This window comes from Polistes fuscatus, unplaced genomic scaffold, assembly GCF_010416935.1.
Source record: "Polistes fuscatus isolate 324 unplaced genomic scaffold, CU_Pfus_HIC Scaffold27, whole genome shotgun sequence".
NCBI lineage: Eukaryota > Metazoa > Arthropoda > Insecta > Hymenoptera > Vespidae > Polistes > Polistes fuscatus.
The window spans coordinates 1003642-1031461 of record NW_025113104.1 but is presented as its reverse complement, the minus strand read 5'-3'; the positions used below and the strand labels follow the sequence as shown (position 1 = coordinate 1031461).

Below are 27820 nucleotides of genomic sequence, written 5' to 3'. Positions count from 1 at the left end.
GGGAACGGCGAAGGATTACGATAGGCGACGACGAGTCGGGTTCGGGTGTTCCTTGCGGTTGTCTTCGGATCTAGGGAGTTACACTTAGCACTTATTGTTAGCATTAGATCATTAGATTATAGATACTTACCATTTTATTTCGTACAAACATTATACCTTATTAGTATTTACTAATAAATACTACTTTACTATTACCATTAAATATATATATCTCATCTATACGTAAATCTTACATTTTGGGGCTCAGCCAGGATAGAATCGAAGTAACGAGCTTGTGAGTATCTATAAGTCTAAGGAGGGAAAGTGAGTAAGTTCATCATGGAGTCAGAAAGGTCATCTCAAGAAGATCTGGCAAATATGACAATTGTGGCGGTTGAACCAGATATTAGTGAAATGAGGTATCTGGACTTGAGGGCAAAATTAGGGGAGATGGGCTTACGGTCGACGGGTAAGAAGAAAGAACTTGCGGAACGCCTGCGAGCAGCTAGGGAAAAGAGGCTGCGGCAAAACGATGGTGACGATGATGACGATGATTCCGAAGAGGAAGAAGCGGAAAGTAGTGTGGATGAAATTTCTACGAAGGCAATGCAGATGCTAACTTTCAAAAATGTGGAAGAGTCGCTCCAAACATTTAGTGGCGACGATACGCTTAGTGTTAAGCGTTGGATGAGAGACTTCGAAGATATGGCAGAAGTATGCCAATGGGACAGTACTCGGAAAATTATATATTGTAGACGGCTATTGCGAGGATCGGCGAGATCGTTCGTGCGGTACGAGAAATGTGGTAAGTCGTGGAAACAGCTTAAGAAGGCATTGTTGAACGAATTTGCGGAAGTGACAAGTGCATATAAGGTCCACGAGTTACTTAGGAAACGAACGAAGAAAGCTGGAGAGTCCTATCAAGAATACATCTACACTGTGTGCGAAATTGCTGCTCAAGGAGGACTGGACAGGACAAGTACAATACAGTACATTGTGGATGGTATAGAAGATGAGCCATTTAGTAAAATGATCTTATACGGGGCAACGACGATTAGCGAGCTGAAACAGAAGTTTACGTTCTATGAGGCAATGAAAGAAGAGCTGCGGAAAAAATCGAAGACGCCGAAGGTGCATAAGAGCAAGGAAACGGAGGAACTACCACGTGGATCATCTACGAGGATCGGCGGTGGATGCTGTTGCAACTGTGGAGAGTCGGGTCATCGGAGACGAGAGTGTCCATTTAGGACCAAGAGCGTGAAATGCTGTCGGTGCGATGAATTCGGCCATGTATCAAAAGATTGTCAGAAGAACATCAAGCCGCAGGAGACGCCGAAGCAGGTGTGTAGTGTGAGTAAAGAAGCCGAAGAAAAGTGTGTTAAAGAAGTGCAATTAGGAGACAGTAGTGTTACAGCGTTGATAGATACAGGTAGCGATCTTAGTCTAATTACAGCGGACCAATATTTTAAGATCGGCGCACCCAAATTGGGTAAGGAAATTTTGCGATTTCGAGGCGTGGGTTCTGACCTAAATAGTACGTATGGCGAAATAGAAGCGACGGTCACTATTGATAAGATGGTGTATCCGATTAGATTGCATGTAGTTTCTGGTGCTCTATTGGGTTATGATTTGCTTATCGGTAACGTTTTTTTGAGAAAGGTAAGCGTAGTAATTGACGCGGGTTTAGTCTCCATCCGCGATACGAAGGAAAGTCCGGTGACGAACGATGATGTGCACGAAATTTTTAAAATGGATGTAATTAACGAACGTAACGAAATAGATCTATCTTATGTTGCAAACGAAAGGCATAGGGGAAAAATAGAAACTTTAATAACGAATTATCGACCAGAAGAAGTCCGCGAAACAGGTCTGGAAAAGAATATTGTTTTAAAAGACGAAGAACCTGTGTATGCGTGTCTGAGAGGGTTATTGCCAAAAGAAAGGGACGAGGTAGATACTAATCGCAGGGGCGTACAAAGTTTTTTCGGACCAACGGGGTATTTTCGAAAGTTTGTGCCACGGTATTCGGTTATTGCGAGACCGTTGTTTGATCTGCTGAGAAAAGAAATAGAATTTAAGTTCGGGCGAGCAGAGGAAGAATCTTTCAAGAAAATTAAAGAGATATTGTGTAGTAAACCGGTACTGCGACTGTACAGGGTGAACGCTGAAACAGGGCTTTATACGGATGCGTCTGGTAAGGGATGCGGAGTGATCTTGATGCAGCGTGACGATACCGACGATATGTTTCATCCGGTATATTATGCGAGTGGAAAGACTACTACGGCCGAAGAAAAATATCCTAGTTATGAGTTAGAGGTACTTGCGATTATTAAGTCATTGCGAAAATTTAGAGTGTATCTATTAGAAATAGATTTTAAGATAGTTACAGATTGTCGTGCGTTCACACTCACCATGCGAAAAAGGGATTATTGTTTCGAGGGAATACGTAACATCGCGGAGAAAGTGGTGCGGAATTGCGATAAATGGAAAGCTTGGTTGGATGAGATTGACCGTGGGGCTATCCCTAACACTAAGAAGATTCCTGGTTGTTACTTTGTGTCGTCGAACCATGGATTCGAAAAGATGTAAAAATTTTTAATGGTGGTGGTATGATTAGTGGCATATCTGAGGACAGATATATTTTGTCAGAACGGCCGAGTGTGGGGTTTTGAATTGTTTAAGAAGTATAGATATGAATGTGTGTAATAGTATGAGTGTGAGAGTGATTGAAAGAAATGAAAGAATGCATCCGGTCGAGACAGAGAAAGAGCGTTAGATAAGAATGTTAGTTTAGGTTTAAGGTTACATCATCTGGACTTGTCGCCTTTGCATAGCTACATCGAAGTCTCCCGAACGTTCTCGATAATGTGATATGCCGGAAAAGCCTTTGCGCGTGGTATGAAATGATCGGGAAGTTTCCAGGGAGATGACGGGAAACAACGGGAGACGATGGAAGGGATGTTGGGTATAAATAGGCGACGGAAGAGACGAGCGTTCGGCGGGCTGTGCGTTTTTCTGTGAGTTCAATAATAATTGACGAGTGATAAGTGTAACGGAGGGTACGGAAGACAACGGGGAACGGCGAAGGATTACGATAGGCGACGACGAGTCGGGTTCGGGTGTTCCTTGCGGTTGTTTTCGGACATAGAGAGTTACACTTATTGTTAGCATTAGATCATTAGATTATAGATACTTACTACTTTATTTCTTACAAACATTATACCTTGTTAAGTATTTATTTTTAATAAATAAATACTTTACTATTTGTTACCATTATAAATATATCTCATCACTATACGTAAATCTTACAATAATATATAATTATGCTCTTCTGTAATTAAAGGAAAAGATACCAGTTCATTTCTAGACACCATTTTCAAATCATTTTACGAGACCGGAGAATATTCGGAGGCAGATATTCGCGATGAAATAAATACAATGGTTTTAACAGTAAGATGAATTTATTTCAGATTAGATGAAATTTCTTTTTATCCATTAAAAGTAGAAAACGATATGTATTATTTTTTAGGGAAGCGATACTGCCACTAATACACTTTCATTTTTATTTTTAATGCTGGCCACGTTTCCGGACATTCAAGTACGCACAGATAGCTTTTAAGCAGTACCTTATTTGTCATTATCTTTAAAAATCATATATATTTTTATATAAAACACTCCTTTATTATGTATTCGGCTTTTTTGATTCTAGAATCAAGTGTACGAAGAGTTATACGATTTGTACGGCTCAAGCGATACGAAAGACGTTTCTATTACAATGGAAGATACTAAGAAAATGAAATATTTAGAACGAGTTATTAAGGAAACTTTACGTCTATTTCCTGTTTGTTCATTAATTGCGCGCACACTGTCTAGAGATACAAAAGGTATTTATACATATAATAAGATATTTTTTTCTATATTTTCTTTCCATTGACATTACTGTCTTATGTAGTAATAATATGTATTTATTTATTTTATTAAGTGAACGACAATGTGGTAATACCAAAAAATTGTAACTTAGTTATTTCAATATTTACACTTCATCGAAAAGATAAATATTGGAATGATCCTTTAAGATTTAACCCGGATCGGTTCTTGCCGGGAAATTTTAACTCGAAATGTTTCATCCCGTTCAGCTTCGGGAAAAGAGGATGCATAGGTAAAAACGCATTTTTATGCATTCTTGAAATATTATTCTAAATAGTTGATCAGCAAAGTACATGCCTTTCTAATATTACTGTTTTAGGTCAAATATTTGCTATGATTCAAATGAAGGTAATAGCTGCTACTCTATTGAGGAAATTTACTGTTCGAATAGACGACCCAGTTTCCGTTGAAAATATTGACCTAAAATTCGGAATAACTTTGCAACCAGCTGAAACTATATTTTTGAGATTTACCAAGCGATAATATTTATAATTTTTGTCGATACTTTTTTTTTAATAAAATAATTGTAATAATTTACTGTACAAATAAAAAGTAATTTTTAAAAACTATACCTTTCCAGTTTTCATTTAGAATATCGTTATTCGTATTCTTAGGAATAGAGGATACAATATCACAAATAGACTGAAAAATAAACACATTAAACTATTAATTAAGTATTTTACAAAATAACTCCGCCTGCATGATCGAGATCAGCGATCATGTTGCCGGTCCTAAGGCCGGGAAAAGGAGAAAGGTTGTTGGATCAGGCTAGCTCCCTACCCAACGTAAAAAAATAAAAGTTTGCTCACAGAAACGAAATATTGCCTCGGAATAGGACGGATTCACAGATGACGAACCAAGCAAGAAAAAGGACAAAGAACTGGAAAAAAGAACACATAATGCGTCTAGCTACCTGGAAATCAAATCATTCAATAATAAAGATCAAGAAACCCTAAAAGAATTGAAAGATAATAAAATTGATATATGCGCCTTACAAGAAACCAAAAAGAAAGGCAAAGGACAAATGCAATACGACGACTACTTAGTGATCTATAGTGGTGTAGAAAAACAAATCAGGGCAAAAGAAGGGGTAGCCATCGCAGTATCCAAGAAATATAAAAACAACATACAAGAGTGTGATTACATATCTTCACGAATATTAGTGGTAAAAATGAAAACAGATGACCAAAAATTAAATATAATGTCAATTTATGAACCCGAAGATAACAAACCAAAAGAAGAAAGAGAAGCCTTCTACGAACAGCTACAAAATACAGTCGGATCATTACAAAATAACCAACAAATAATAATCCTTGGAGATTTTAACGCCCGCATCGGAAATGAAATAATACTTGGAATTAAACAAAGGTTCAACGAAAATGTGTTAAATGATAATGGAGAACTTATGACACAATTATGCACATTTAACGAGCTTAGGATTAACAATACATTCTATAACTACAAAGATCAATACAAACTCACATACAGTAACACCAGAGGCTTCAGGTCCACAATTGATTACATTGTTACCAATAGATACGTCCAACCACACCAAATACTAGATATCAGGACGTTAAATTCCGCGAATGTAGGAAGCGATCATACCCTGCTACTAGCAAAAATAAGAATGAAGTTTAAACCCCAAAGCAACCTTGCCCGAGCAACCCAAGAACCAAAAATAAACATCGAGTAACTATGGAACTTATCAACTAAACAACTATACGAGAACAGGTTGAAAGAAAAAATCGAAAAAAACCCAATAAAAGAAGAAGATATAAACACAGCCTGAAAGACACTAAGAACCAACATTTTAGAAACTGCATATGAGACCCTGGGAACACGAACTGTAAAAAACCGGGCTAGAATGATCAAAACTCCTTGGTTCCGCCCAGAGATTAAGGAAATATGCAAAAAAAGAAAATAGCATACCTTAACTATAGGACATTACGAACAACTGAATCATACGAAATGTATAGACGAATCTGGAATCAAACAGCGACATTAGTAAGGCAAACAAAGCAACATTATTGGGAGATTTTTTCGAAGAGAATGGAGAGTGACTTCTATGGACTCCAAAAACAAATCTGGCGATTTATTAAAAATCAAAGAAAGGAGGTCAACGAAATGATCGAAACAAATCAGATCACAAGAGAAACTTGGATTAACTATCTAAAAGTACTCTATAAACCAGAAGAACCTCAAGCGGAACTAAATACGCCAGAAATAATAACTAAAAGCGACATACAAATTGAGTCCAGTGATGTAGAAACAGCTATTCGAAAACTAAAGAATAGGAAGAGCTCAGGGCAAGATGGCATCCCAAACGAGTTACTAAAATATGGTGGCCAACGTCTCACACAACAATAAACATTCCTAATCCAAAAAATACTATGCCAACACAAAATACCTGACGAATGGCGAACTAGCACAACTATAGTTATGTTTAAAAAAGGAGACAAAAACCTACCTACAAATTACAGGGGAATAAATCTTTTAAACACTTCATTGAAACTAACAACAAAGGTTATAACGAACAAAATTAAAAGCTTAACGAATCTAGAAGACGAACAACAGGGATTCAGATCAGGCAGATCGTGCACAGACGCGATTTTCATCATAAGAAAGATAATAGAAAAATCAATTGAATACAACAGACCAGCATATGTGTGTTTCATTGATTTGGAAAAGGCCGTGATTCGACCGTGTGCAGTTAAAGGATGTTATACACCTCCTCTATAACCGACAAATTCCGAATAATTTTATCAAGACCATAGAGAACATCTACAGAAACAATAAGATCCAAGCAAAGATAAATGGTGCCTTGACTGAACCGATTGATGCAGGTCGTGGTATCCGACAAGGGGATTCCTTAAGTCCCCTGCTTTTTAACATCATTATGGACGAAATAATAAGAAACGTAAGACTGCTAAAAGGATATAAAATGGGCAACGAAGAAATAACCATCTTATGCTATGCTGATGACGCTGTATTAGTGGCCGAAAATGAGGATGATCTACAACGTCTACTACACCGATTTAACTGCATAGCCAAATCATTCAATATGAAAATATCGGCCCAGAAAACTAAATGCATGACAACATCAAAGACACCGTTAAGATGCAAACTGGAAATTGAAGGGAAGGTTATTCAGCAGGAAATGAGATTTAAGTACCTAGGAATAGAAATCTCAGGATATGGTGATGTTGAAGCAGAGGTAAGAGAACAGACAATGAAGGCATCCAGAATAGCGGGTTGTTTGAATGACACAATATGGCGAAACAAAAACATGGACATAGAGACCAAAGCAAAAATCTACAAGGCAACGGTAAGACCTATTATGTCATATACCGCAGAAACTCGACCAGACACAGCGAAAACGAAACAGTTACTAGAGACAACCGAAATGAGAGTTCTTCGCAGAATAGTTGGAAAAACACTACTGGACCGAGAGAGAAGTGAAGATATAAGAAGAACATGCAAAGTAGAGAACATTAACGAATGGATACAAAAAAAAAAAAGAATGGAACGAACACATTAACAGAATGGACAACGGAAGAATTGTCAGAATTGCACGTGATAAGTCACCGGTTGGCTGCAGAAGCACGGGGCGCACATGAAAACGATAGTGCGACCATTTAACAGTGCAATAGGCAGAAAAACGTCGTTACGAAACAGGCAACTTGCCTAAACTAAAGAATGAAGAAGAAGAAGACAAAATAACTCGAAAGACACTCAAGTTGCTTTTATCCATATAAGTTGAGTATAATGAGGATATTTAATTTTATTTGTAGAAATCAAATTATCATATAGTTATTTTTAAATTTAATATAAATTTATTAGTTTTGAGTGATAAGAGTTAGTCTTTTCTCTGCATCTTCGGGTTCGATTCTCACTGACTGAACGGTGTCAAAAAATACGCTGCTCGAAGAATTAATAGTGTCTGTATTGCATTAATTCAAAAAAAAAAATTTATCGAATCAAGAAAAATTAGAAACTCTTCCTAAACGCGATGGTACTTTAGACGAATTATCTAAAAAATAATAATTCAATTTACTCAAAAATAACGTACTGCAATATAATAAATTTCTGTATGAAATATAATTTAACCTATATTCTTTCCGAATTTCTGCCTTGTATTATCTAGAGACACGCTATCTTTGCCATTCATTAGATTCGACTTTAAATTGTTAATATTGTCACTCTTTTGAAATTTTCCTGATACTCTAGAGATGACAGCTGCACTATCTTCTAATCCTTCTAATCTCATGTATGCTAAATGTATGCACACGAGAAAAACTGCTATCTACTAATTCCTAAGCCAAATAAAGCTATTCATTGAAACCGTTGTTTATATAAACAATCAAATAAGTCTATTTGAAATTGTTAATTATTCCATTTAGTTCTGCAATTCCAATGCGTCTACTATGGATTATGCTGCATTATCAATTCATTATTATATAAAAGAAGTCTTTCCCAGGGCTTCCGATGACCTGTGATTTAAAATTGTTTTTATATAAGAAAAATTTTTTCGTATGAACGATAAGTTAAACGATTATAGATAGTTAATTCTTTTAAATTCAAGAAAATTTAATACTTGTTGGATTATAAAATTTTTTCAAGATCTTATAAATATGTTTAATAGACGTAAGTAGTAATATACTTCCATATAATATAGTTTGGCTAGAAATACTTTTCGAAAATTCTTAATACAGCATTAAAGTATTTAAATAATACAGAAAATTAACAATTTATAGCATTCGAAAACATTCAACTAAAAGTAATATTTTATTGTACATTTTATTTAATATTCTTTTTAAAGAATTATACGAATCATTAATCTCATAACATAGCAATACTTGAGATAATGTTTCTTATTGTTAGTATTGCACGCATAGGAAACTTTCACAGGAATTAATTTTGATGGTAAGAAGAATTCAGAATTAATAATATCCAGGAAACGTATATATATATAAAATTTTTTTAGAGGAAGAATAACAATTAGTTAATGGAAAACTCAAAAAATGAACAAGAAAAAACTATTTCAACACATGTAATCTTTGTAACCCAAGAGATTTTGATTAAAAGTGTTCTTGATTTAACCGCACATTTGAATTTTTATTAAATCTACAAAACTATAATAAAACAAATCTGGACAAATGGATTACCGCTATGGGGTATAGAAGCGAAAAGTCACATTGCCAATCTCGAAACTAAACAATCCATAGCCGCGCACAATCATGAATTCTCCATGGTACGTCCGTAACGAAGAGATAGGAAAGGACCAAAATATTCCTACGATAGAAGATAAAATTTCCAAGACACCCTGCAGATACAAATGAAGAATTGAAGGCAGAAATGAAGAATTGAAATTATCAAAATAATTCACCCAAAAGATCTAGTAAAAAATTAAATCTAAATAAAATAAATGAGAATAGCGACGCTATCTCATTACAGAAACCGTCCACGTGCTGTCTTTTTCACTTATATAATAATTTACCAAATTTCTACGGACAATATGTAAAGATGTATGGTGTTAATAAATAAAAAAAAGCTGGTGTTTGGATTAATGTACGCACGTAAGAAGATACGTTTCTTTGGCGTAACAGAACATTTTTTTTCGCAGCCTATACTCCTTACAACGTTCCGCGTTTGTTTGTGATGGATATATTCTAGTAGATACATTTTTGTAACCATAGTAATAGGCATTACACTTTTCTGTATTAGTTTCAAAAATCTCGAAAACTGAAACAGAAATTTAAATGTATATTGACACTGGTCAAAAAGCTACAAGGGATTATTATTTAATAAGAATTATATTAGAAAATAATTTATAAATAGCTAAGATGCCCACATTATTTCCTTTATTCTTTTGATAGAATATAAATGCACATGGTATCTTCTCAGTGTGAATAAAAAGAAGATGTTCTCTTCCAAAATCTTTCATGATTTCAATGCCGTTGGCTTATTCTTATTGTTGATGAAAATAATGCTTTTTCTCTTTCAGCAAAATGATTGATAACCTATGCGGAAATAATAAGTGTTCTAATGCTTTGAATAAATATTTTTCAAGAGAATTATAATATTTATATCTTTTAGCACGTTCGTCGCCAAGCGCGATTGCAATGAGTTTCTCCCGAGGCCCAAATTCGACTGTCGGAGCGCCGAAACATAAACAGAGTGATAAGCGGGAAATAGCATGATGTAACTCGAGTAGGCACTCGAGTATCGTTTTCCATTCATAACATTCATAATATTCCATTCGATACTTTGATATTCATTCGATACTTCGATAATTTTCCTTTTGATTTTTCGTTATCAAGTCTACCTTTTGTTGCTTTCTAAAAAATTTTTTTCCTTTTGTTACAGTTTAAAAATGGCTAGAACTTTCCGGTAGACCTATTATTTAGTAAAAAAAACTACGACCTATTGTTCCAAGTGTCCGAATTCACCACAAATATGTTTACAATGTTTCAACGCACACCATACGAGATAGTATAATGCAATATGTTATCTTATATAAATTAGTAAAAAGTATAGTATAATATGTATATTTGTAGTATTTTTATGTTGTATATCCTATATTTATATTTCAATACTGATTCCATTAAATTCGTTTTAAAAATCCACCTAAAAGTCGTATTAACTTGAATAAGAAGAGCGTAACCCATGTTTGGGTGACGGGGCCCCCTCGGAAGCATACCCTTCACCCAGATCTGGGTGACGTGGCGACGATCGTGTTAGAAACAAGATTATTATTTTTTTTTTTACCTTTTAACAAATTCATGTTTTGCTTATTCCTTGTAACTGTGGTTGAATTCTGTTCGCATGATAATTCACATGAAATCTCTACGAAGGAGATGTTCCCTCATTGTCGGAACACTTAAAGGAATTTAGCGCGAAGGAAAACTCTGAACATATTCATAGAGATAAAGATACCAGACAAAAGAATCTACAGTGTTCGATTAAAGGTCGGGGTGAATAATAGTTTTGACGAAGTAGTACAAAATATGGATCATATATTTTAACAAAACACAAGAAAATAGAACAGAATACAAGTAGAAAACTCCCTTTATATATATATCGTCGCACTTAAAACTTAAACATTTACTGACTTCAGGCTTATTATAAATTATTCGTACTTTTATGCATCTATCCGTATATCACACTTTATGTGGCTCTCTAAATAAGCCTATATAACTTTCAATATTACTCCGTGTATATACTTCTAATAATAAGCCGTGTACAACTTCTAATAATAAGCCCTTATTCCGGTCTGGGGTCCGTCTCTTATACCCCGCATATAGTGGCAGAGGAAGGACTCTCCTTTTCCTACAGGGCGTTTCTTATGAAATCACAGATTCCCTATTGGTCATCGCTATTTCTTTCTTTTAACGCCTGTAACGCCTTAGCGAGAGAGTATCTTTCAAAGCTATCGGAATTTTACCCGTTTAAAATTACATTTGTTTACCTAAGGGGGGAACGACCATGAGACCCTTTCTTTTGAGGAGACCGAATATCTTAGAATTTTATTTTATTATATTATTTTATTTATTTAGGTTTTTTCTTTAGATTATATTACTTATTTATTTAGGTTTTTTCCTATAGAATTCTTTATTCCCATAGAATTCCTATACAAATAATTTCTATCTCGTCTGTAGGCTGCTCGGTTCGGCGTAATGTGACATACAGTAATTAGAGAATATTTATTTAGGATCACGGGGTTTTCCTTCGTCGACAAACAGAAGATTATCAATAGATACCTAGCGATCGCGTTCGGTATCCTATCTTATTTTCTAGAACTTGGAGAGAGTTGGTCGGCTACTCCCACTCCAAGGTCACAACGGTGCCCTTGGTGGGACATAACTTAGAAGTAACAGGGCAAAACCGCTATGTCCCAAGTTAGTTTCTTCAGTTGTCCATACTCGTTAGGCGGAATTACGCAAAGGTGATCCGCACATAAGTCAATCTATCAAATAACTTCAGCTAGCAGTAAAAATGAGAAGTTACTGTTAGTAATAAACAACGAAATTCGGGCAGATAGTGATACAGGGTCCAAGCGCTACACTGATCTGTTGTACAACGAGTATTAAATATATATCTTCAATTCTTTACATTGGAAGTGTGTTATTTCTGGATCAATTCCTTCCATCCTTACAACGTGGAAGTGGAAAAGGATAACGGTCCTTTTTACAGTAAAGTGAGAACGCTCGTGCACGAGAGCTTGCACCGTACGGAAGTGAGAACCAGCACGACCGTACAACCTCACACTATTTGTTAATATGTAGTCTATTATCGATTTCTGTCTTCTCGTGTTTTCGTAGGTTAATTTGTGTTGCGGTTTATGGGGGTAAAATGTGTTGTTAATGCTTAGTTCGTTCGTAGCACAGAAGTTAGTAAGCCTCTCCTTGTTGTCATTCAAGGTGTCCTCGTTGAAACGATTTTTATAATCCCGTTTATTACCTTATTACCGATCCTTGCATTAAAGTCCTCGTGTATTACAGTCTCGTCTTGCCTAGATATGTTGCCTAGGTGCGTCTGCATCAGTTCATAGAATTCCCTTTTCTCTTTTTGTGGTTTGGTAAAATCAGGAGCATATACACTAATTATGTATGTCGGTGTCTTCTTTTGGAGCTGTAGCGTTACCTGTAGTATCCTGTCACTGATGTATTTGGACTCTAATGCGTTATGTTCGTATCTCTCGTGTATCAGTAGGCACACTCCTTAGGTGGCTTTCATTTTTGTTTTTTTCCCTATTGAACAGGATGTACTTTCCATATCTAAGGTGTTACTTGTCTTTTTTTTTGGTTTTGGGAAGAGCACAGATATAAAGTCTGCGTTTTTCTATTTTCCCTAGTACTTACTGGTTATTATTGTTTATGGAAGTTACATTCCAGCATCCTATTCTAAACGTTTTTATTTTCTATTTCTTGTATATTCGTTTTTTCCGTGCCATGTCGTCATCAGTATTTTCCGTCCTATTCGAGGCTGCATTTTTCTTTCTTCTAAGAACGCTTTGTATTTTTTACCAAGGGTAAGTTGCTACCCACTCCCTCGAACCCTCCTCTTTTGGCTAGGCTCGAGACAAGCTAGATATTAACTAGGCGGATTTCCAAACTTAAGAAAAATTTTAATTTAAAATAAGTGCGTATTTAGATAGGAGAATTTGAAACACGTGCGTTTTTAACGATTTTTAAAATTATACTTTTAATATGAGTATTTTAAATTTTAAATATGTTTGCTGTCTGCTTAATTAAAACTTTTAATTTTTTATACTTTTTGTATTAACATTGAATACTGAGTGTTTTATTTAATTTTTAAAATACAATTATTTGTTATTATATTTTGTTTCGCCATAGGAGTATAACTTTTTCCTTGCGTACATAAATACACACACCCCTGTTTTTTTATTTGGTTTTTAGTTTTATTAATAAACCTATTCTTGGTTACGTGACTATTTGATGAGGAAAGATCGAGAGAGGCAGATAAAAAAAAATGACTTTGGACAAAACAATGTTAAAGTTTCAAGAAAGCTTGAGAATGATCAAATTAACCTATAGTTTAAGGTTAAATGTTAAGAACATCCCTTCATAGCATTATGTCGCGTGACTGAATTTTCACTTCTGCATTTCGAGGGTAGTCAGTTGCTAAAAACTCTTTTGTTTTTGGACAAAACTATGTGTATATACGTATTCGTTACTAGGAAATTTGTACTTTCTTTTTTTTCTTTTTTGATTTAGTATAGTTAATTTGAAATAAAAAAGGTTTTATGTTGAAACGTAACAGAAGGACCATAAGAATCGTATCCGAAGATGCACAGAAAAGACTCACTCTTATCACTAAAAATTAATAACTTTATATTAAATTTAAAAATTACTATATGATAATTTGACTTCTATGAATAAGATCAAATATCAATTATTATTATTAGTATCAAATAATAATTAAATGCGTTTATTTTTCAGGCTACTTGTGATATTGCATCGTTTATTGGTAAGAATACGAATACCGAAATTCTAAATAAAAACTGGAAAAGTATAGTTTTTAAAAATTATTCCTTATTTGTACAGTTAATTATTACAATTATTTTATTAGGAAAATAGTATCGACAAAATTAATAAATATTATCGCTTATTAAATCTCAAGAATATAGTTTCAGATGGTTAGCAAAGTTGCAAAGTTAGTGATAGTTGCAAAGTTATTCTGAATTTTAGGTTAACATTTTCAACTGAAACTGAATCGTCTATGGGAACAGTAAATTTTCTCAATAAACTAGCGGCTATCACCTTCATTTGGGTCATAGTATATATTTGACCTAAAAAAGTAATATTAAAAAAACAAATACTTTATTGACCAGCTATTTAGAATACTAATTCAAGAATGGATAAAAATATGCTTTTACCTATACATCCTCTTTTCCCAAAGCTGAACGGACGAAAACATTTCTCGTTATAATTTCCCGGCAAGAACCGATCCTGGTTAAATCTTAACGGATCATTCCAATATTTACCTTTTCGATGAAGTGAAAATATTTTAACAACTACGTGACAATTTTTTGGTATTATCACATTGTCGTTAACTTAATGAAATAAATAAATACATATTATAACTATAAAAGACAGTTATGCCAATGGACAAAAAAAATATACTAAAAAATATTTTATTATATGTAAAAATACTGTTGCGTAATCCTACGCAAGCGAGTGAGTGAGAATCATCTGGACGTTTCGAGACGTATCGACGCGTGTCGAGATATCGCGACAAAGAAACATCTTAGTTACGGTGTAACAAAGGAGCGCAGCGAGCTCCTTGCAGGGCGCTTTCTTTCTTCAAGCACGCGTACTCCCTCCATTTCTATTAGTCCAATCATATGCATCGACAGCTACGTTACCTAACTTTTCGGTAATTGGTCCGCGCGTTGCATCGTCTTTTTCTATAAAAGCCGCGTGCTTTCACGTTTAAATGCTATTCTACCACGAGACCTGCGAGAGATAACATAGAAGAGAACTACACTCCTGCGCTACTATTACATCAGCGGAACAAAAGATCAAAAGAAGAAGGCACGTGGCCAGAATTATATTCTGCTTTTGGAATACCATCATCATCGATAGCTGCCGATAGGCAAGCCAGCGACACATCATCATCAACAGTATTTCAACCAGGGTTTTTATGCCGAAAGGCTTTTCCCTGCAACGAGCCAAATAAATCGTACTTATTAGTACTGACTGGGTTCAAAAAATATATTTTAATTTATTTTCACCTATCCTCATTCCTCATAAATAAACGATTCCCAAAATCCACCTATAAGTGCATTTTCGACGACAAGAAAACCACTGGAGTACCGATACAAGGTGTCGGTCGTTCAACAAATACTTTTTGTATCTGTAGAAAGTTTTCACGCAATAAACGGACAAGCACATATAAGACGTAATGTTTCTTTAATGACTTGTTCTAAATATTTCATCTTCTTAGTATCCTCCATTGTAATAGAAACATCTTTAATATCGCTTGAGCCGTACAAATCGTACAACTCTTCGTATACTTGATTCTAGAATAAAAAAAAACTAGTGTGTGTACCTATGTACGCACGTAAGAAGTTATACTTCTTTTGTTTGCCAAAACAAATATAACCCAATAACCTCAAAAATAATTTTACAAAATAACCTTAAAGAAAAAAAACAACTTAAAAAAAAATTTATTATTATTATTATTATTATTATTATTATTATTATTATTATCATTATTAATTTTCATTGTTACTCTTTAATTTTTCTTGTTTATTTTTTAGTTAATGTTATTATTATTATATTATTATTATTATTATTATTATTATTAATTTTTTTTTTACATAGAATATAGTTGATAAAGAAACCTGTTCCCCCCCTCCCAGCTTGATGATCGATAACATTCGCTAATGTAGGCTAATTATTTTTCTTTTATTATTATATTTTTATTCATTTATTTATTTATTTAATTTTAAGAGAAAGGAAATTCCTTTTAAAATAAAGGAATCATATTTCACATGATTCTGTGATAACACTAGTTCTCGCTCGATCATTTCAGTCAAGCAGCGCTGAGTACGATTAATACTTGGATGGGTGACCCACTTGAGAAAAAAAAAAAGTGGAAGAAGAGAAAAGATGACTTCATGTGACGTAAATTTGAAATCGCTTTGCCACGCATCGTAAATACCGACAAACTTCGTGGTGTCGCTCGGAAAAAAATCACTCCCATCACATTTTCCCAAACGCGCCAAAAGAAGTATAACTTCAAATACATAACACAAGATTGTTTGTGTGTGTTTGTGTTGTGTGTGTGACAATACATAATACAAGAGTGTTTTATATAAGAATATATGTGGGGTTTGGAATTATTTGAGAAATATAAATATGAATATTTGTAATGGTATGGGTGTGAATGATTGAAAGAAACGAAAGAATGCATCGGTTAGGATGGAGAAAGGGGCCGTTACGTTAGATAAGGATATTTGTTTATGTTTAAGATTACACCGTCCGAACTTGTCGCCTTTGTGTGGCCACGTCGAAGTCTCTTGAACGTTCTCGATTTTAAAGTGCAGGAATAGCCTTTATTCGTGATCGGGAATCATCGAGAGATTTCCAGAAAGAATGACGAGAAATGACGAGTGACGATGGAGGGGATGTTGAGTATGGTAGGTGACAGAAGGGACTGGAGGACGCATTCGGTTATAGTTTTTGGTTGAGAGGAGCATGAAATGTAACAGAAAAGACGGAAAACAACAGGGCACGGCGAAGGGACAAAAGACGATGATAGGCGACGACGAGTCGGGTTCGGGTTTTTTTCGCTAATCAAGACTGTTGTCTTAATGCGTATAGAGTAACACCCAACATATCGTGGCATAGACTATTAGTTTAGATTGTAGATACTCAAAATTCTATCTTTTATTATTTTAAAACATTATACCTTATTATTTATTAATAAATAAATACTACCATTATAAATATAAATCTTACATATACATGATTTTTGAAGATAATGACAAATAAGATACTGTTTAAATGCAATTTGTGCGTACTTGAATGTCCGGAAACGTGGCCAACATTAAAAATAAAAACGAAAGTGTATTAGCGGCAGCATCGCTTCCCTAAAAAATAATACAAAGTGATTTTTACTCTTAATGGATTAAAAGAAATTTTATCTAATCTGAAATAAATTCATCTTACTGCAAAAACCATTGTATTTATTTCATCACGAATATCTGCCTCCGAATATTCTCCAGACTCGTAAAGCGATTTAAATATGACGTCTAGAAATGAACTAGTATCTTTTCCTTTAATTACAGAAAAGAGCATAATTATATATTATTTATAATTACTATAAAAGGAATTTTTCTATAAATACGTTATTAAAAGAATATTTTTTTCAAATGGTAATTTTTACTTGAATATGGACCTTTCCCTTCCTGGGTAAAGTTTTCCTTGTGCATTGACTCCATCTTTTCCTTTATAATCTTGACGAAAGAAAGTTATATGCATAAATAATATATTAATTTTTTTAGAAAAATATATATTGAGGAAAATAAAGATAATTAAAAGTGTGAATAATCGTTTTATTTATACCTCGCTCGTTGTTTTATTAATGTGGGAAAGATATTCGAGTAGACGTTTTCCCCTAGATGAATTGTTAAATATAATATTTGGATGTAACCAGAATTTCAGTACTCTTTGTATAGTTATGTCCATCACTCTAAATAAAAATAAAATTCACAATAAGAGGACAAATATGCAATAATAGTAGATTGCAATACAAATAAAAAAATATTTTACTAATTATTACTTCGACATATATTTATCAAGTTTACAATCCGGATTGCTCTGCAAATTTAAATCACTTTCCAATTGGCTATCTGTCAGTACAAGAAAATAATTTTTGGAAAATTTTAATAGTTCCATACATATTTTTTAAACGTTTATGAATATCCAAATCTCACCATATATTATGTCCAACGTACAAAGATGTACGTAATGCATGAAATCGTAATGTTTTTTCCGTTAGTAGTTTCTAAAATGTTATTTAGTCTGTTTGAATTTTTTACTATTGAGTCCATATAAGTTGAAACCATTTTTTCTTTGAATTCTGGATGTAAGATATTTCGATGAATCTCCCATATAGATGCTTTGAATTAGAAAATATTTCTTACTTTAATATTTTATAATGTTTTTTTTCCCTATATATTTATAATTTAAAAAAGAAACAAAGAGAAATCCTTATATATACATGTCTGAGTGTGTGGACATTATATGCAATCATAAACAAAGAAGACTATTTTTACCAGCAATCCTCTAAGAAAACATAATTAAAAAATACTGTATTGTAATTTTATATAAATATTTGTTTTGTATTAATAAAGAAGGAAGCACGTGTGAACTTATAGTTTACCTGGTGCAGTAAACAATCCATTACCCAAAGACAATTTCATAAAGTCATATATTGAACTCTTTTCATAACCGTTAGAACTTTTTGATAGAATCTAATGGGAAAACAAAAAAAATATTATAGTAAAATCGGAATTTAAATAGGATCTTATTTAGAGAAATCGTTTTTAAAGAAGTGCAGTAAATTTGACGGATCTTACCTCAATATTTTCAGGATCATCGAAAACAACCGTTAGTGTAGGGCCTTACCATAATCGCCAAGGTGCTGGATAATTAGAAAACATTTTGATCAAATTATCGGTAATATCTAAAAAAAATATATTTAACATCGTTAGTGTAAATGTAGACATTATATATACATATTAAATACAAATATACCTTTCACATTACCAAGAAACATATTCAGGTTTCCAATGAAAGGGTAAGCTTTAGGGCCCGAAAATTTTTTTGCCATGTTATACTCACGAAATTTTTTTATTATATATTTAAGAGCATAGAATATCATTGTTATTATTGCTATTGAAGCGATAATTTTATTTATATACCACATTTTTAATTAAACGATTACAAAATTATAAAACAATCTAAAATAGTTGTAAAATACTGCTGGGCACTCTCTTGTAAGCCAGGAACAGATATTAAGTTGACACTCCACAGTGACTTTTACTATCTTTCGTGACTCAACAGAAACTAGGAAAGAATCATTAGACGGGGAACCTATCTAAGCAAGACCGAGATCATACTTTCTCCAGGTGTCAAGGTTACCTTCGACTCGTGTGGAAAAAATTAGACAAAAACCTATATTTTATCTATTCATTTTTTCCGTGCGTATCGATACTAGTTTGCATAGTAGCAATGTATCATCTACGTAGTTTTTAAAATTGGAAGAGAAGTTTATCGATTTTATAAACTCAGTTTCTTCTGAAAGAAATCTTTTTTTTTTCCTCTCCCTTCTGTTTGACCTTGTATTAGGCTAATAAATAATCACTAGACAAACGAGATACATTAGGTGAGTAGCAAGGAGTGAATCGATTTATGGTCAGATTGAAATATTTTCATTATGCATTATTATATGAAAGTATCGATTAGTTTTTATTAATCGAGATAAAATTCGTAGTTTTTCTTATCTTACTAAAATGGAAAATTAATGTGCTAGACAAATTTTCCTTTGATCTCACGTCTTTTTCTCCTACGATTTATTATATATTTTAATTACTTGTTCTATTACACTATCTTGTCTGATAATGACTCAATAGAAAATTATTAGAAAATTATTGTTACATAGAAACGCAATTATCTAAGAGCCAGTAGCCAGCAGACTGCATGTAATTTACCAAAATCTTAATTTCGTTAAGTCAATATCTACAGTAATATTAATACCTACAGTACATTAGGGGGAAACTAACTGAGCTCGGTGGCGGTCCATATAGCGTCACCCAGGTTGCACAGGTACAAAATTTAGACCAACTTCAAGAGCATTTTTTTAAGACTGTAATATGGAAATTTTATTATTTATTATTATTATTATTATGCAGATAAAATAATGGCAGAAAATTGTGACGATTTTGAAGTTAGGGCAGAAACTTTTGACAGTGCCAAAAAATATTTTAAATGTATTTTGTATACGATCTGAACTTTTTATTTTATTTATTATAGTATTAGAAGCCTATCTTTTATTATAGTATATCATATATTATACTATAATATATATATATATATATATATTATACTTATTATAGTATAGAAGCATTTCTGCCGTATAAAATATAGGCTTCTAATACTATAATAAATTAAATAAAAAGTTCAGATCGTATAGAATATACATTTAAAACTTTTTCTATGTAACAATAATTTTCTAATAATTTTCTATTGAATAATTATCAAACAAGATACTGTAATAGAACATGTAATAAAAATATATAGTAAATTATAAAAGGAAAAGACGTGCGATTAAAGGAATATTTGTCTAGCATATTAATTTAACATTTCAATAAGATAAGAAAAATTGTGTATTTTATCTTGAATAATTATAACTAATCGAAACGCGCTCTTATATAATAATGCATAATGAAGATATTTCAATCTGACCATAAATCGATTCACTTCTTGCTACTCACCTAATGTATTTCGTTTGTCTAGTAATTATTTATAAACATAATACAATATAAAATAGAGGGAAGGGAAGAAAACAAGATTTCTTTAAGAAGAAACTATGTTTATAAGATCGATTAACTTCTTCTAATGTAAGAAACTACGTAGATGATACATTTCGAGTATACAAACTAGTATCGATACTCACGGAATAAATGAATAGATAAAATACAGTTTTTTTTCTAATTTAGTCCACACGTGTTGAACCTGACATCCTTGACGCCTGGAAAAAGTATGATCTCGGTATTGCTTAAATAGGCTTCATGTCTGATGATTCTTTCCTAGTTTCTGATAAGTCACGAAAGATACAAGAAGTCGCTGCGGAGTTTAAACTTAATATCACTTCTTGGCTTACAAGAGAGGGCCCTGCAGTATTTTAAAACTATTTTTGCTTCTTTTATAATTTTGTATTTGTTTAACTAAATATGTGATATATGAATAAAGTTATTGCTCAAACAGCAATAATAAAAATATTATTCTATGGTCTTAAATATATAATAAATAAATTTCTTGTATATAACATGGCAAAAAAATTTTTGGGACTTAATGCTTATCCTTTGATTGGAAACCTGAATATGTTTTTCGGTGATGTGAAAGGTATCTTTTCATTTAACATATATATATATATATATATATATAATGTCTCCATTTTTACGCCAACGATGTAAAAACAAAAAAAAAACAAACAAACAAAACTCCTCCTTATTCTTATAATATCATTTGTATTTTTGAGGAATGCACTTGTAGATATGTAGTGTACGAGGTCGGTGGTCCTTTATGAAGTAATCAATCCGATACCGATATCCTTGCCATTATCTTGTTTCTCCTTGCCTTTTCAAACAAGCCCAAAAATCATCAGAAGGAGCTCCTACTTATCGTACATCCTTTTGGTTCGCTTCATCAGCCGAATCGCTTCTGTGGTGTGTGTGTGTGTATAGGATCTTGGTACGGGTTAATGGGGGGGGAGTCCGTATGCCATGCTGTGCCTGTGCGCGATAATGTATTCTTTTCAACGTTGCTTAAATAGTAATTTGAAATTCTATAGGATATCAAAGGATTATGGTCAAGCTGAGGAAGAGCTGCAAGGATTCTTCGGTTTCAGACTTTGTGTAAACGCGCTTTGCATTGCTGGCTGTGGCTACGTACAGCTAGTAAGGGCGGATTTACGGCTTCGACGGTAACATATATATATCGACGTAAAAGCGCGGCGCTTTTAAATCGAATCTTGATGCTTATAGCACGCCGTCTTTTTATTTATTGTCAAAAATAGTAAACTTTGAATAAAAGGAAAACAATAATTCTTTTCAACAAAAACTATTATTAGTTAGTCGAGAGTAAAAATAATGAATTAATTCTGTGTCTCGACATAAAATTAATTGGTATAATTAATTGATATAAATATTTTGCCTCGCAGAAATTTATTTGTATATCAAATAAATTTGACAATAAATAAAAAACGACGCGCCATAAGCATCAAGATTCGATTTAAGAACCTTTTTTATGTTTAATTGAATAAATATGGATTATGTTACGATCAACAATCGAGATTTTACGTGTCCTCTGCTATCTGCTATCCAGCGCTTTTAAATCCTTCACGTCCCAGTCGTTAGCTCTAGAAAATAATGGATTAAACTTGGACGTTGCGTTTCTCGACATCGATGCCATTCGAGAAAACGCGAATGCCGTTCTCGAAGCCATCTTCGATCTTTTGCAATGGTTCAACTTGCACGAGAGCGAGATCGCGTTGAAATTCGAATTGCGCGAAATCGACAGCGATATCACGCTATTCAATCGTCTCAACGTGGCAATTTCTAAGCTAAAACAAATGCGTTCGTCGTTGGACTCGTGGTATGCCGATTTTCTGAATTAATTCTTACAAACGGTCAATCTGATCACCAGATATCACGAATCGTTGTCGCTCATACAGAGCAACGTGTTCGCGTAGACCTCATCGATAGCCGGATAGTCGCAAAATTGCGTGACTGTGGCGAAACAACGCGTGTCTCAGGTCAAAACGATGCAACGACAATTTCGCATTCTCATACAGACCGAGGCGAAGATCAAGGCGCAATTGATCAAAATCCAATCTCGCGTGGAATCCTTTCACAGCGGCATAATAATCGTACCGTCCAACAACAAACTAATGAATTTGAGTAATTTCGTTACTCTGGTGAAGGGACTGTCGTCGAAAGAGACACCGTTGCACTCGGTCTAAACGCGCTTGGCCGACATCATATCCGACAGCAAGCAAACGTTTTCCCTCAAAACTACCGATCCCAAGCCCATAAACATACAGCCGACAACGATTTACGACATTGACGGCAACTTATCGATAGATTCAACCATCGAACGTTTGAAAAATCTCAGCCGACAAGTATTGTATTTCGAGAATACGAGAGAGGAAATCGACATTGTCGCTTCGTTGATACAGAAACTACTACCTAAAACCAATCTGTGCAAAGAGGAAGCATTGAACATAATCGAAACGATCAAGACGACGCGCAAGCCGTCCAACGTTATACCATTTTACAAGTCGCGCATTCGCAAACGTAAAAACATATTCGCCCATTTGGAAGACTTCAAATCGCTCATCGACAATTTGGACGGGCGCGACAACATTTATCGGTCCGAATTGGTCGGCATTTACAACGAGATGAACGACGAGGAAGAAAAATACGTGAACATGAGTAGCAGCGACGACGATGACGACGAATACGATTCGCAAAGCGGTAGTAGTAGCAGCAGCGGCAGCGACCTCTACGGCGACCAAGCGTAGAAATGGCAAATACTACGGGAAATTAGTATAGCCAGTATCATGTATATTTATTTTGCCGATACGTCGGGTGCTCGATCATTGCCATTTATTATCTTATTAATATATTTATTTTATTATTTTATTTTTATTATCTATATATTATATATCTTATCTTTATTATCTTATTATTTTCAATTATGGGAACGACGATAGTATCGACGATTCGAATGTCGGCGTTGTCGAACTCGACGACAACAACGGCATCGAATTAGGCATGGTAATATTGTCGAACGACAGCGCGATAATCGTCGATCGCGAACCCCAACTGACTATATCGCAAATCGAGCCCAACGTTCTAATAACGGCGATAAAATTTATCGCCAATTTGTATGTGAATCAAAAAATTACAGATATTCGTAACGAACTGGCCAGATTGATAGATCCAGTCTACGATTCGATTAGCAACGATAATAGCAACAGCACTACCAACGAGGATTAAAACGGCGGCGACGACGGCGCCGATACATCCCCGATACCTACGAAAAAGTTACAAAATCAACCATTATTCGTACAAACTGTATCTTACGTCGTTAACAATCCGTCGTCGTCCGATTAGACGATCGACACTGCTACTACGACAGCGACTTTCGATCAGCATCATAAAGTAACGCTCTTTTTACCGAGCAAAGATCGCGATATCTTTATCGAGGCGAGAATTCAGCGAGAATTGTTCAAACAGATTCCTTCCTTGGAGACTGTAAACGTTTAAAAGTAGCAGTAGTTATAGTAGTACTAGTAACGATTCAAAAATGAGTTTAACGTTGAACTCGTGGGAGAGCGTATTGGAATTAGCTAGACGTTTTTACATGCCCGATCTGCCGACCTGTTATTTTCCTCGACACTTGTCCCTGCTGTTAGACGTGTTATGCTATCTGACCCGGCAAAAGACCGCGATGATCGCAGTGAGTACGGTATCGTTGCTCGAGCCTGTATTCACCGTGGACAAGATGACAATTATTTCGAGACCATTGGTGTCCTATTGTATCAATCAACCGGTCAAAGTCATACAGGATCGCGTGTGTATGTGAAATTGGTCGAAAATGTTGATCTGTTCGACGACATAGTATTATCAACTAGTAATGAAAAGAACAACAACAAAGATGATAATAGTAACATCAGCGGTAGCAACGATGCCAATGCGTCCTCTTGCTTATCTACCGCGTATCTCGTCAAAAGCTTCAGCGAGGAAGAACACGTACGTTGCGTACACACCATACGTATCGTACTGATGTTGGCTCATTGGCAAAAACATGTCGTGAAAAAGATACCGTTTACCAGTCACGAGCATTTTCGCGACATCGAATTGGCAAATCTCGACGATATCGTGACCAAGAAGTCGTCGTCGTCGCCGTTCGAAAATCATCGACGATACGATGAGAACGTATCGGCGGCGTGCCGTTCTCGGCTCTCTGGTGGATGACTTGAATATTTTTTTCCGCGCGTACATATGTGTGCGTGCGTGTACACGTATACGCACTACACGCTTCCCCATGTGCGCGCGCGTCCCCACCAGCAGCAGCTTTAGCGGAGCAGGGAGGAAAAAATCTTGGCTTCACCGGCTGCATGGCTTCATATGACATATATATACGATGTCATATATGTAGGATAATTTTGGGCAGCTCCACTTTTACACTTTCTTACCCTGATACTCTTTACTTTCTTCTTTGGTACTCTTCACTCTTCACTCTTATACTCTGATACTCTTATACTCTTTATTCCTCTTACTCTGCGATTTATCCGCTATCGTTAACTCTGATCTCTTTTACTCTTCTCTGCAACTCTTCTTCTACGATTAACTCTTTATTTTTTACTCTTTACTCTTTACACTGATGCTCTGATTACACTCATGATCCTCTGATGATCTGATGATTCTCTTACACGACTCTCATCTTATATATACTTCTCTTCTCGTATCCCCCCGCATCCACGCTAAATACACGCACGTACTCATACTCTCTCATTTCTTTCAAACCAAAACAATAAAGGACAACATTTCTTAAAACTCTAACTAACCGAAAAACAACTTTACTTATACTCGAAATACTAACGTACATATTTTACAACGATCGCTCTCGAACATTCATATCTTAACGTTTCTCGCCTTTATATTTATTCCAATCCCAGATATATATGTCTCGCCAGCACCTGTATATATGTCGTCATTCACATCGAGAAAATATATCGCTTGAGATTCGAGAAGTCGCACCGATATTAATCCCATATATAGACACGAGTCGCGAGATTTTTAGCTTCGTCATACGATCGTATTTGGACGTGTTGTTGGGTACTGTGGCGTTAGAAAAATTACGTCTTATTCGTAGCGGAATATGCGAGAGCGAATACGCGATACCCACGGTGGTCGATTGGATTCTTCGCTAGAACAATATGATGTTTAAGAAGGTGATAATGACAAAAACCTTACTAGAAATTCCCGAACCCGTTTGATACGACATCGATATACCCAATGCCAAACTACATTTGTATCTTTCCTCGCCGATGTACGATAGTTTCTGCATGAAAGTTTCCGATGCACTGGTCTCCATTACGTCGGGCGTCATATCGTTGGAACAATACAATCCGATATCGTTGATGCATCCGTCGTTGCGACTTATCGACTCGGCCATGATAAATTTCGCGATAATATGCGATTACGTAGCCCAAAATGTGATATTTGATTTGTTGTCCAAACCGAACGACAAATTGGACGGGGCCGATATACACGATCATTACAATCAATATGTTACAACGCTCCACTCCATGCTGGGTATCACGATTATGGGCACGCAAATGCAACAAATGAACGAAACGTCCAACATTTTGACGATGTTAAATGGTCGAGCAGGCAGCGGCGCAACCACCTCGTCGTCGATCATCAACGAATTGTTTTCCAACGACCCGTCGTCGTCGTCGTCTTCGCAGTCGCAATCATCGTCAATCGCTATTCCATTTTCTTACAATAAAAATGATTAATTATATATAGCGGTGCAGAGTCATAGACGAGCATACGATAGAAATTCGTGTACAAGCATTGAAACGAGTTCTCGGTTTGGTGGATCATTATTACTTATTAATAGATCTCAACGAGTATCACCCTGGCGTTTACAAAACCGGCAGTATTCTGCCAGAAGCTTATACGCGTGGCTTTCATACGGTAGCAGTTAAACGTTTATGCACCGATTGTCGCTACAGAATCATCTTAAATTTCAATAACCGCGATTTTACGCGGTTTTTATTTTTAAATCGAACCGAATTTTATATAATTTTTGATCGGTTTCACGCGTCGCAAACACTAATGTTTCGCGTGAGCTCGTTCGAACGCGTTCGGATACAATTTGACGATGAAGTTTCAAACATTCGATGGTCTCGATTTTGATGCTGCAGTCGGTAAATGTCGTACCGTTGTTCAACATTTTATTCTCCTTAAAACCGCCCTTGTAGCCGATCAATACTTGCTCGTCTTTGGCTCGCAGTTGATACTCCAAAATGCGACATTCGAGTTTCGATTGTTTCTCGCCGTCCGGCTCGTCTTTGAACAACAGACCGTGCACATAATTGCTCAGGAATTTAATATTTTTCGATCGCTGAGATACTCTACATCGTCGTAATGGCCAACGCGAAATTGTTCCGAGTGTATGATCTCCGTGTCTCGATCCATCACTGTCAATGCGTTCACCAGTAACTTATGATTACACCAAAATCCGTCTATTTTCATTAGATACTTGATTTGTTTCATGTTTAGAATAAATTCTTCGTCGGTTTCTCGGTGTCTACCTCGAGTAGTTTTCGCGTCAGCGGAAATTCGCCAAATCCGTTCTTGTTCGCGTAATCGTCCTGATCTATGGCATACAACAGAACACCACCTATATCTATACCTATCGTATGAGAATTTCGTTCAACTCTTGCAGGTCTAGCACGTCGGAATAACTGAGAACAACGATTTTCGCCTCGTTGAACAACCTGGTGCCTTCAATCTTCACGAATATCGATTTGAAGTTGGGGAAATCTGTGCTAAACTCGAAGAACGAAGCTACACCGGCTTCTTAGGTTCACGTCGTGGACGGGGATGGATCGATCGAGGGTATACCGCTAACTTTACCTGACGCCTGAGCTTGGACAAAATCGTCGCTAGCTATTTTATAGCAACGACCGTATATGGAAACGCCTATGTTCAATTTATTCGGCGAATATCCGATCTTTAAGTAACGCCACAACGAGTGATTTACGTCGAAATGCGTCGAGGTTAGTCGTTTCGGCTGGTTGTGGCTGGTTTTGCCGCCTTTCGTGTAAACGAAATAATCGTATACTATTACGTTGATATAATCGACTATCTCGGAGACGCGTTTCATGTCGGGCTCGACCAATATGTTCTTGTCAGCCGCCGCTGTAGCAAGGGTTATCATCTTATTGGGGCCAATTTCAGCGCGCAACTCCTCCAACATCACTATGAAATTGGTCTTTTGATGGGCATACTTGCTGTCGCATGCTCCCTGCGGACATACCGGGTATTCGAGATCAATGTCGATGCAGTCGAAACCGT

At 35.3% G+C, this 27820-nt stretch overlaps 2 protein-coding genes across 4 annotated transcripts; one reads left to right on the top strand and one right to left on the bottom strand.

Annotated features, from left to right (window-relative positions):
• Positions 1–48: 48 nt before the first annotated feature.
• On the top strand, positions 49–4398 carry LOC122518925 (licodione synthase-like). Of its 3 annotated transcripts, XM_043638081.1 has the most exons (4): positions 49–1320; positions 3689–3863; positions 3962–4138; positions 4226–4398. In XM_043638081.1, exons 1-4 carry the CDS (start codon positions 319–321, stop codon positions 4387–4389), a joined length of 1518 nt encoding a protein of 505 aa, XP_043494016.1. In that variant the 5' UTR covers positions 49–318; the 3' UTR covers positions 4390–4398. The 3 variants fall into 3 exon arrangements, with proteins under 3 accessions (XP_043494016.1, XP_043494014.1, XP_043494015.1); XM_043638079.1 differs by lacking the exons at positions 3689–3863; positions 3962–4138; positions 4226–4398 and adding an exon at positions 2369–2711 and having other exon boundaries at positions 49–2295; XM_043638080.1 differs by lacking the exons at positions 3689–3863; positions 3962–4138; positions 4226–4398 and having other exon boundaries at positions 756–784; positions 870–2711.
• A 12538-nt stretch (positions 4399–16936) lies between these two features.
• LOC122518861 (cytochrome P450 4C1-like) lies at positions 16937–18717 on the bottom strand. Its single transcript, XM_043637978.1, has 8 exons — positions 18696–18717; positions 18567–18624; positions 18322–18398; positions 17719–17788; positions 17502–17628; positions 17323–17392; positions 17106–17212; positions 16937–17026 (listed from the first exon to the last, which is right to left on the bottom strand). The coding sequence occupies exons 1-8, from the start codon at positions 18715–18717 to the stop codon at positions 16937–16939; spliced, it is 621 nt and encodes a 206-aa protein (XP_043493913.1).
• Positions 18718–27820: the final 9103 nt, after the last annotated feature.

Excerpts from the sequence above, each read along its gene's own strand:
- LOC122518925 (XM_043638079.1), top strand. The coding sequence starts at position 319 with ATGGAGTCAGAAAGGTCATCTCAAGAAGATCTGGCAAATATGACAATT. Across the intron at positions 2,296-2,368 it reads ATCCTAGTTATGAGTTAGAG|ATTGTCGTGCGTTCACACTC; the intron begins GTACTTGCGATT and ends AGATAGTTACAG.
- LOC122518861 (XM_043637978.1), bottom strand. The coding sequence starts at position 18,717 with ATGTTTCTTGGTAATGTGAAAG. Across the intron at positions 17,789-18,321 it reads TGGATTGTTTACTGCACCAG|ATAGCCAATTGGAAAGTGAT; the intron begins GTAAACTATAAG and ends TTGTACTGACAG. Across the intron at positions 17,629-17,718 it reads CTTGATAAATATATGTCGAA|AGTGATGGACATAACTATAC; the intron begins GTAATAATTAGT and ends ATTTTTATTTAG.